The 10,901-nt window shown below is 48.6% G+C and overlaps 1 protein-coding gene across 1 annotated transcript; it reads left to right on the top strand.

The window, feature by feature from the left end:
• The first annotated feature begins 514 nt into the window (after positions 1–514).
• CCR9 (C-C motif chemokine receptor 9) lies at positions 515–10,681 on the top strand. The gene is made up of 3 exons (XM_080817649.1): positions 515–621; positions 7,440–7,545; positions 8,705–10,681. The coding sequence occupies exons 2-3, from the start codon at positions 7,525–7,527 to the stop codon at positions 9,788–9,790; spliced, it is 1,107 nt and encodes a 368-aa protein (XP_080673775.1). The 5' UTR covers positions 515–621; positions 7,440–7,524; the 3' UTR covers positions 9,791–10,681.
• Positions 10,682–10,901: the final 220 nt, after the last annotated feature.

The raw sequence follows: 10,901 nt of genomic DNA, 5'->3' as shown, positions 1-10,901 counted from the left end.
AAGGCTCCTGTGGCCAGTAGCGACTGTGTCTGTGTCTGGTGGGAGGGCTCTGTGGGTTTGGGTCAAGTTGTCAAGGCCAGAAAGGGTGACGTGGTGATGTGCCGTGCTGGGTGGGGGTGCTGGTCGCCGGCAGGTCCGGCCAGACCCCGTCCCCCTCCCCAGCCCAGGGAGACCTTCCAGGTGCACAGCCACGGCAAGCTGGCGAGGCTGAGCGCCCTCAACAGCCCCTCTTTCCCCCTTTCCCTGCAAGCGGTTGTGCTGTCTAGGAAAAGACTGTGTTCTTAGCCTCTCCCGTCCATAGACAAGTCTTCAGAAAAGATGGTTTCCCTTAGCCCAGCGGTTCTTGGTTTTTCACTTCTGGTTGCAAATCATCAGGTCTGCTGATTGCTGGAGCTACAGCTGGTGACTCCCTGTCCCCACCCTCCTGGGCCACCCCACCCGTGACAACACTTAGGCGAGGGGGGGGGGCTGACTTCCTTTATAGTGTTTTTGCAAAGTTGCCTGCACAGAACCCACAGAAGCCTTGTCCCTCATCCCAGGCAGAGAGCAGACTAGCCTTCTTCCTCCACACGGAGCTGGGGGGGCCAGCTTCTCCTGGAGCCTCGCCCGCTGCCCTCCGCAGTGAGTATCACCCTTCTCCTCTGCACGTTCCCAGGTCTCCCGTGCCCTCCCTTGTGCATTGCCTTGATGGCTTTCGCTTATTTGTCCAGTGGTCATGAGCACCAGGCACTTCGCTGGAAGCTTCCAGGGAAGCAAAGGTGAATCAGGTAGAGGCTTGCCCAGGCTTTAAGGATGAGTAATAAAACAACTTCCCACCCACACATGGGAAGGAAAGATTCAAGGCAGTCTGTTCTGTGATTTGTACCCTACAGGAGGGAGAAGCCAGCGCTTGGGACAGGTGACAAGAAGGGGGTCAGGACTAGGAAGGTAAAGTCCCCAGACAGGCCTTGGGTTTGAGAGTCTGCCCCATGGAAAGGATGTCTGGGTCGGCATTCTCTGGAGCAGCGAGAAATTAGAAACAAGCAAACTTTGTACCAAGATGTGACTGGTTAAGTGAACTGTGGTGTAGGCAGACGATGCAACACCCCACAGCTGTCAAGTCTGATGACAGCTCCATGTTAATTGGCAAAAGTGGGCTGGAAAAGAGTGTTCACTAGAAAAGCCGGGTGGGTAATAGTTTGTGCAGCCTGAGTCCCTTCCCATTGTGTGTGTTTGTGTGTGTGTGTGTGTCAGTTTATGTTGCAGAGAAAATGTCTAAAAGGATACATCTCAGAAAGTGACCAAGAGCCAACCCAAGAGAGGGCTGTTGGAGTAGTTTTAATTGTCGTCATCGTCTCGATTTGCTCTGGGGCTGTTGTTGTTGTTATTGTTTGTGTGTTATGAAATGTTGAAATGTACAAAATCTCCTTTAGAATCAGAAAAAAGCAAAGCTCCTTTATTTTTAAGGACTCCTCAGTGACTACGGCTTTGTCCTTTCCAACACACGCACCCTCTCCAGTTTCCCGGCAGCTGAGGCTCTGCAGCTGGCCAGGGCGGCAGGTGAGCTGTCGCCAAGCCCAGAGCTGGACGTGGGGGGCAGCCGCCAGCCTGCCGGAGCCCGTCTCCTCCTCCCCCCAGCTGAATAAGCCCCTGGGGCTAGATGCCTCTTTTCTCCATATCTGTCTGCTCTGAAACCCCCCACCAGGACTCCGGGCTCATAGGCTACTCAGCGCAGCGCCCACAGCAGGGCAGGGGGCGGGCACCCGACCCAGGCTTGGCCTGAAGACGGCCCGGTAGACAGCTCAGAGACCCCGGTTCCAGGCCTACCAAAAAATGCAAGCGATGATTCAATCTCGGTGGAGCAAAGTTAACAGAAATCAAAGCAACACCCACGTTCCTTACATTAGTGTCTGTATCCAGCTCACCCGCGACGGTTGAGCAGGGGGGCTGGGGCTCCATAGTGATGTTTTTCTCAAGTAAACTCTACACCCAACATGGGGGTTGAACTCTTGACCCGGAGATCAAGCATCCCAGTGTTCTACTGAGTTAGCCAGCCAGGAACCCCTCCAGGATGATGTTCATGTCAATTACTTAAGGACAGCAGAGAAAAGAAAAATAATGGTTGGATAGTAATGGATGCCAGCCTAACTTTTCTCAGAGGTACTTTTTTTTTTTTTGGTAAATTAACAGCTCTCTCTTCTTTCTACTACCATCAAAGCTCCTGTACACATGTCCTGTTTTCTGACTTTCACGCCTTTGTGCATACCTTTCCCTGCCCTCGATCAATGTTCTCTCCCCTCATTGCACATGCCGATCCTCTCCAGCCTTCAAGAGTCAGCAAAAAATGCCACCTCCTCAAAGAAGCCTTCCTGGGTTTCCCCCATGCTGGAGTCATGACTTCCTCCTCCTGATTCCCAAAGCAACTGGTAGCATTTAGCACTGCTGGTATTTGCCTCGGTGACGTATCCATCGTACTTGAATGTCAGCTTCTTGAGCACACGGATCAGGTCTTACACAGTGTTTAAGTGGAAGAGGTGCATCCGGTGAATCCAGTGTCGAGACACATTGAAGGAGCAGCTAGAGGATGAAGAATGTTCCCTCCTTCTCCCGTAGCCCTCTGCATTCTGCAAAGAGCGTTGCACTCGCCCCTTGCCACAAACCCTCGCAAGCCAAGGAAATCTAGGCTCGGTGAGGACATGCCCCACCTTGCTAAGGTCCCACATGCAGAAAGGGATGGACCCAGGGACAGCTGGGGATCTGTCGTGCTTCCCCTCACCGCACCCATTATGCTGCAGGATGCGGGCAGGCCTTTCAAATTTGAGCAGTTGTAGCCCCATAACGAGGCCATCCTGAGCACGGTGAGGAGAGACTGGGGCAGTGCTGAGCCAGAAGCTGGGGCCCTCCCAGCAGACCCGAGAGGGGCCCGCTTTCAGTATGTTTTGTTATATGTGGGTGTTTGCCTCCTTCTCAGGGGTGACAAGAAAATGAAAGCGAGCCTGGAGATTTTGCGATTGGTGCAGTAATTCTGATGGGAGAGGGGAATTCTAGCTGGAGGGCCCTCGGCAGTGTCTTTTGACGGTGGCTCTAGGGAGGACTATGTTTCGATTCTACACTTTTTGGCTCTCCCTAAATTTTCCATGAGCCCGAAACACATTGAGAGGCGGCAAGATAAGCTTTCCCAAAATGCTCCTGTAGGAGCTCAAAGTTGCAAAAAGTAGCCATGGAGAATTTAATTACTTTTTTTTTTTTTTTTTAAGATTTTAGTTATTTGACAGAGAGAGGGAGAGATCACAAGTAGGCAGAGAGGCAGGCAGACAGAGAGGAGGAAGCAGGCTCTCCGCGGAGCAGAGAGCCTGATGCAGGGCTTGATCCCAGACTCTGGGATCATGACCTGAGCCGAAGGCAGAGGCTTTAACCCACTGAGCCACCCAGGCGCCCCTAGAGAATTTAATTACTTTTAATTACTAATCGTGGCTACCTTCCAGGCCAAACGGAGCGGGCCGTGAGGGCCTTCTGGGGCCGAGCTTGGCAAACAGGTGTATGGTGTAGGGAACGGAAGCACACTGGGGCTTCTTTAAAAAAAAAAAAAAAAAGGTGACAGGTTATTTTTACAATAGTTCCTAAAATAAAATTTCAAGCACAAAGTAAAATATTTAAATAGTTTACAAAACCTGAAGGGAAGAAAAAATGAAAGTCTCACTTTCCGCTGCTCATGATTGTTCAATCTCCTTCCAGAAAATGTTTCAGTACTGATAAGCAGTGAAGTGTGTAACTGTTACATATATTTTTTTAAAAAAGATCTTGCAACATAGTTTTCTCTCTTGTATTGCTACCTAATACTCTCGGTGACCTCCCTTTATCCGTGTGAGGTCTAGTGCATTCTAGTTATGGACTACTTGTGTGTTATCGAAGGACGGATCAAACCATTACCAATTGCTGGTTATTAAGGTTGTTTCTCTCATCTCCCAAGGTGTATTTTTATGTTCTTTTGTGAGAATAACAATAGGGCATGTTTCCAGGATCAAGGGCAGAGTCAGAGCTGTTGTGCTTTGTAAATTTTGACAAGAGATAGCTTTATCCTCTGAAAAGGTTGTGCAGGGCAAGGACAAGAGGGCAGGAGGGGTGCAAATATCAACCATTCTGTCTCTGTCACCAGAGAAATCTCAGAGGGCTTCACTGAGGGAGGTGACATTTTTTTGCTGGCCCTTAAAGGCTGGAGAGCATGGGGACACATGATTTACACTCCCCACTAACTAGCTATAACTAATCATAACCAATGCCATTCTTTCTTCTTTATGTGATTTTTTTTTCCCTTGGGAGTTTATTTTCTTCCATATTATTTCTTAACATTCAGTCTTCTTCTTCTTTTTTTAATATTTTATTTATTTATTTGAGAGAGAGACAGTGAGAGAGAGCATGAGCGAGGAGAAGGTCAGAGGGAGAAGCGGACTCCCTGTGGAGCTTTGAGCCCGATGCGGGACTCGATCCCGGGACTCCAGGATCATGACCTGAGCTGAAGGCAGTCGCTTAACCAATTGAGCCACCCAGGCGCCCAACATTCGGTCTTCTTATGCAGGTAGAAAGAAACCCAGTACTAGAAATATATAAAGTGTTTTCTGGCTAATGTCTCAAAAAAACCCATTTTCCTCTTTCCCAACCTGTAATAGAATTACATGAGCCGAGTTGGGAATTTCCACACTTAACCGGGCATTTAAAAAAAAGAGAGAGAGAGATTTTCCTTCTTAAGGGCACGATTCAGAAACAAAATAGAGGACAGTAAAGTCAACGGGACAATGTGAAATTTGGGGGAGGGGGCTATCCTCTGAGATGCGGCCAACATCCCAGCTCCCAGCCCAACATCCATCCACTAATTTCAGCAACCATTGGCGAGTTTCCAATCCCAGGATTCCTTCTATATTTAGTAGCTAGCACCTTAAAAAGAGCTTTCTCTCCTCTTCATTTATTTTGTCATTCATTTGTGTCAGTATGGACTCCTGGAGCCTCACAGAGTTGAATGAACTAGAACGATTGCCACCATTACTTAATTTGGTGCCCAAATCACCTTCGATTCGGCTAGTGGGAGCCCAGAAGGTTGGCACCTACGTCCTTTTGACAAGTCCTCATGGTTCTTCAAACACTTGCTTCCTGATGCAATAAATAAATAAATAAATCAGCTCCAGGTTCATCTTGCAGTTTTCCTGCCCCAGCTCTGGAGTTAGACATTTCTCTAGAGTCTGCTTCCTTTTGGTGGAAGAAGGTATTTAGAAACTAAGATCTGAGCGATGACGGCTTATTCTGTTGTGTCATTGTTCTTGGGTTCTCTCAGGAGACAATACACGTGCATCTACACACAAGTTATCTAAGCTTTAAAAACATGAGTCCAGGAGCGCCTGGGTGGCTCAGTGGGTTAAGCATCTGCCTTCAGCTCAGGTCATGATTGTGGGGTCCTGGGATCGAGCCCCGAATTGGGCTCTCTGCTCAGGAGGGAACCTGCTTCTCCCTCTGCCCCTCCTCTCTGCTCATGCTCTCACTTTCATAAATAAATAAAATCTTTATTTTTTATTTTTATTTTTCTAAAGATTTTATTTATTTGACGGACAGACAGAGAGAGAGAGAACACAATCAGGGGAAGTGGGAGAGGGAGAAGCAGGCTTCCCACTGAGCAGGGAGCCTGATGCAGGCTCGATCCCAGGACGCCACGATCATGACCTGAACTGATGGCCAACTCTTAACCGACTGAGCCACCCAGATGCCCCTAAAATCTTAAAAAAAAAAATAAAAACACTGTTCATCTTGAGCCCTCAATTCTAATAAATAGCACAAGGCACTCCAAGGCATACGCTGCTGGCAAGAACGTTGCAAGGAACCAGTTCGGGCCACCTTCCTCCTCGCTTGCTAAAGGCAGGAGAGGACTCTGGGGAGGGAAGAAAGCCAGAAAGCTTTCATGAGGATTTCGCTGTTTTTCCTTTCTTCAGTTGAACCACTGTTTTGGGGTCCAACTACAAAGAAACTGCACATAATCCAAGTGCAGAATGTAAGTCCTGACTTATGTATATGCCCACGAAACCTTCCCACGATGAGCATAGTGAACATCTCCAACACCCCGAAAGGCTTCCTTGTGCACCTTTGCACCTCCCACCCCCACGCTCTCCCCTGCCTCTTCTCTCTCTTACCAGGAAATCACTGGTCTGAGTTCTCTCATGATAGATTACTTTGCATTTTCTAGAATTTCATGTAAGTGAATCACAAAGTATGTGCTGCCATGGTCTGGCTTCTTTACTTAACCTTGTTATTTTGAGAGCCGTCCGTGTTGCTGTGTGTATCCGTTGTTCATTCTGAATGCATTGTGTGGCCATGCCAATGTTCGCTTACCCCTTCCCGAGACTTGACGGACATTTGGGTTGTTTCCAGTAACGGCTCTTATAAATAAAGCTACTAGTGTGTATATCAGTCTTTTGTGGCCACATGCTTGCATTTTTCTTAGGTTTAACTTTGGTTTAACATGGTTACTTGATGATTAGATCACACGGTAAGCGTTTGTTTAACTTTTTAAGAACCTGACAAACGATTTTCCAAAGTGGTCGCATCACACGTCAGGTACTGAAAACCACTATACTTTCAGAAAAGGAGGCTGAGTCACGATGTCGTGTTATGGAAAGGAAACCAACAGGATAGGGTTGGATCTATGAAGGGGAATTGTTTTCTTCTAGAAACTTAGGGTGAGACACTGGACATGGTTCTTTGGAATATACTCGCTTCAGGCGTACAAAGAAATGCCTGGCTCAGGTAGAGAGACCCTTCCTTGAAGAGAGGCAAGCTGGTATTCCCTGAGTCATATCGGGTGGGTTTACAGAGCTTCAAAGCACATGCGAACAACAGCTAAGATTTATTTAAGTCAGCTTGGAGGCCCTTTGTGTTAGGGAACTAACTAGGTTTTCTTTGCTAAACAAAGCCTGGGACCTCCTTTTCCTGCTGGAGTCAGGAGACGGAGAAAATAGGGTCAATTTCCCTATCCTGGGTTTGTAAATAGAGCATGTAGGCAGGTGCTAGGGCTCTGAACCCCTCTGGGAGAGGGACCCAGTCCATGTCCCCCGTGTCCTTGCCACCTGGTTATCCTGCAGAGTCTGGGCCCAGATGGTTCTCAAGTTGACCTCCATCCTGCGATCTTTAGGAGCCCCCTGGTTGATAAAATAAGGGTGGGACATTTAGCAAACCAGACCATGATTGCGAAGTTGCGTCAAGAGAAAAAGAACTAATGTGAAAAGGACGTGCTGGAAAACGTTAAGGCCCCAAAGGGCTCTCAGAGGAGAGGTCACTCTTATTCCTATGTTAATGACCAAGGTCATTTTGAAATCGAGAATATTTGGTTTGACATCAGTGTCAAGTGGACTCTGACTTTTGCTTGGGATTCTTTCTTTTCTTAAGAACAAACGAATTTAACATTCAGTCTTCGTCTTCAGGTGTTTATTGCCGTTCTTTTGCGAGGCAGACCCCTTTTTGATTTGCGTCCTCTCTTTCGAGAAGCGAGCTTGAATCTTATCCATCATGGTGGCCACAGAATTCGCAGTGAGTACATCCCCATTCCTCACGCTCCTTGAAACACACTGTTGTCTTGCCTGTTTGTGGGGGGCGGGGGGAGGTTTGTGGGAAGGAAACTGCTGCGGGGAGCGATTTCTCTGCGTGGTTTCCCTGGGGTGAGATCTCTGCTGAGCTGTGCCCTGGAGGGGCCGTTGACGCCAGCACAGAGGGCTCTGCAAACACGCAAAACCAGAAGAGCTTGGGGGTATGTGGCGAAGTGAGAGGAAAATGCTATTTGCGATTTTATTAACAGGTAAGGGTGTTTACGATCTTTAACTAGATGTGCTTGCTTCTGTGTGTCTGTTCTGAAATTGAGACAAACAAGGGTGAGGGATGATCCATAATTTGGTTCGAAAAAAAACCAAATCCTTGGTGAGCCCATTGCTTAGGCTTCTTGCCTAACAGGACAGAGCCTTTAGAGAGACCACAGAATGATACGTGAGTGCTCAACCTGCACAGCTGTACAGGGCCCATACTTAGAAAGGCCACTTGCTTGACTTCATGCTCTGCTGTCTTGAAATTCTTACCAAATTTTGAGCAAAGGATCTGAAAATGACATTGCTTGTACCAGCACTTGTGTATGTGTGCACACGGGAGAGGGTATGGATGTGAGTTTGCGTGTGAGTGTGTTGGTGATTCATGAGCAGAAGCTACATAGCTCTCAGAAGACTCAGAGGAATCTGGTCTTGGAAAGGTTTAGGAGCCTCTGAGGACCCCTTGGGAGTAGGGAATGGAGAGGAGATATCAGAATCATTCAGAGTTTGATAAAAGTTTTGTGCCCATCATGGGTCCCAAAAGGGTCTGAGCACTTGCCACATGTCCTGTCACTGTTGGTTTGCCTGTGTGTGCCCTTGCTAGGACGTGAGTTCCACAAGCGGGAGCCATGTTTGACTCAGCCGCAGCTGCGGTGTTAGTGTGCACACAGCTCCTGACATAGCTTCAGCGCATGATAACCATTCATTGAATATATAAATCTGTCGGGTGATCCAGACAGATGCTCTCGGAAATGCCTACTTTCCATGCACACATGTCTTTGGCTCATCATAGACTTTTGGGATGGGGAGGACCACGTGGTCCATGCCTCTGTCATCCCGCCATCTTCCAAAGGCTTGTCCTTAACCAAACGGTATCCGATATCTCCTTGCAGACCTTCTTCTCTAACATATCTGACGACTACAGCTACCACTCCACGTCTTCCGTGGATGATGACATGAATGGCCTTGAGAACTATTTCTGTGTGAAAAGCCACGTCAGGCAGTTTGCGAGCTACTTCCTCCCCCCCTTGTACTGGCTCGTGTTCATCGTGGGCGCCGTGGGCAACAGTCTGGTCATCCTCGTCTACTGGTACTGCACACGGGTCAAGACCATGACCGACATGTTCCTCTTGAATCTGGCAATCGCCGACCTTCTCTTCCTCATCACCCTTCCCTTCTGGGCCATCGCCGCCGCCGACCAGTGGCGGTTCCAGCCCTTCCTGTGCAATGTGGTCAACAGCTTGTACAAGATGAACTTCTACAGCTGCGTGCTGTTGATCATGTGCATCAGCGTGGACCGGTACATCGCCATCGCTCAGGCCATGAGAGCCCAGACCTGGAGGCAGAAAAGGCTCCTGTACAGCAAAATGATTTGCCTCACCGTCTGGATAGTGGCGGCCACACTCTGCATCCCAGAAATCCTGTACAGTCGACTCAAGAGACAATCGAACATTACCATCTGCACCATGGTTTACCCCAGTGACGAGAGCACCAGAGTGAAGTCCACGGTCTTGACCCTGAAGGTCCTCCTGGGCTTCTTCCTCCCTTTTGTGGTCATGGCGTGCTGTTACACCATCATCATTCACACTCTGTTACAAGCCAGGAAGTCCTCCAAGCACAAGGCCCTGAAGGTGACCATCACGGTCCTTACGGTCTTCGTCCTGTCTCAGTTCCCCTACAACTGCATTCTGTTGGTGCGGACCATCGATGCCTACACCACGTTCATTTCCGACTGTGCCGTTTCCATCAACATTGACATCTGCTTCCAGGTCACTCAAACCATCGCCTTCTTCCACAGTTGCCTGAACCCCGTCCTCTATGTCTTTGTGGGTGAGAGATTCCGCCGGGATCTCATGAAGACCCTGAAGAACTTGGGTTGCATCAGCCAGGCACAGTGGGTCTCGTTCACGAGGAGAGAGGGAAGCGTGAAGCTGTCATCCATGCTGCTGGAGACGACCTCCGGTGCTCTCTCCTACTGAGGGGTCTCCGCTCTGACATGCATGGCCCTTTTTGGAAGTCACGAGAAATATGGGTACACCTGCGCCAGATGCAACTGGAGGGAAACCAATGAAGAAGAAGAAAAAGGAAGTGGGGAGAAAGAAAAACCTGGAAAGGGATGAATTTGGACAATTACTTTAGTTCGAATTTCCAAGCCAGAGTTTTCCAAACTGACTGGCTGTCCCATGAGACCGTTGCTTGGCTCTTGGCTATAATGGCTGCAATCTTCAAAGGAGGACTGACAGACAGTCCCGAGGACCCCCCTGGCTTTTTGCCACCTGCCGGAGCATTAATGCGGCTGACCTCGGGAGGATTTCTGTAACTCCGCACCTGCCTGCCGGGTTGACCTGCCCAAGGACTCCGCTTGTCCACTTGTGTCACAGGGGTGGGTCAGCCTGCACAGGGACCCCGAGAGCCCAAGATGGCAGAACAGGCTCTGGCTCTGTCTTGGGCTCACTCTGCCGAGTGGCTTTTGGAATGGTCTGCTTTGTCTCCTCCCTATAAAACGGGTTGGTGTAATTGAGCCTTTTTTTCCTGAGCTTGCTGGAAGGATATCTGCCTCCCTGCTGCTTCTCCTTTTCTTATTGTACAGTGCTGACCTGTCCAAAGGCTTCCAATTCCGAGACGAGGCTGAAAAAATAAAGTTATGCAGTTCACTTTTGCTTTGTGTCTTCTATCTGGCCCTCACCTGTGAAAATGTTTTATATACCAGAAAAAGTGCTTTTTGATGACTGTGTAAAATACTCATTACCGGTCACTTTCTTTGTCATTTCTATATTTTAGAAGTGCCCCATGAGAGGTCCCGTAGCCACATTAGAGTGTGAAAAACAGATCAGGATAAGGAAATAAAATCTCTGAAACACTTTAAAGCCATCTGGATTGCCGGTTGTGTTTTGTTTTTGTTTTTGTTTTTTTCTTTTTACTTTTAAAAAATTCAAGCTAATTAGGGGCGCCTGGGTGACTCAGTCAGTTAAGTATCTGACTCTCGATTTTGGTTCAGGTCGTGGTCTCAGGGTGGTGAGATCAAAGCCTGCAGGGGGCTCCCTGCTTGGTGGGGAAGTCCACTTGGGATTCTCTCTCTCCCTCTCCCTC

The sequence above is a fragment of the Martes martes genome (assembly GCF_963455335.1).
Source record: "Martes martes genome assembly, chromosome: 1".
Classification (NCBI taxonomy): Eukaryota; Metazoa; Chordata; class Mammalia; order Carnivora; family Mustelidae; genus Martes; species Martes martes.
The sequence above is the reverse complement of the archived record's forward strand: the minus strand, read 5'-3'. Positions and strand labels throughout refer to the sequence as shown.

Bases quoted from the DNA above. Each gene is read 5' to 3' on its own strand.
- CCR9 (XM_080817649.1), top strand. From the start codon at position 7,525: ATGGTGGCCACAGAATTCGCA. The intron at 7,546-8,704 runs GTGAGTACATCC...ATCTCCTTGCAG, and splicing joins TGGTGGCCACAGAATTCGCA to ACCTTCTTCTCTAACATATC.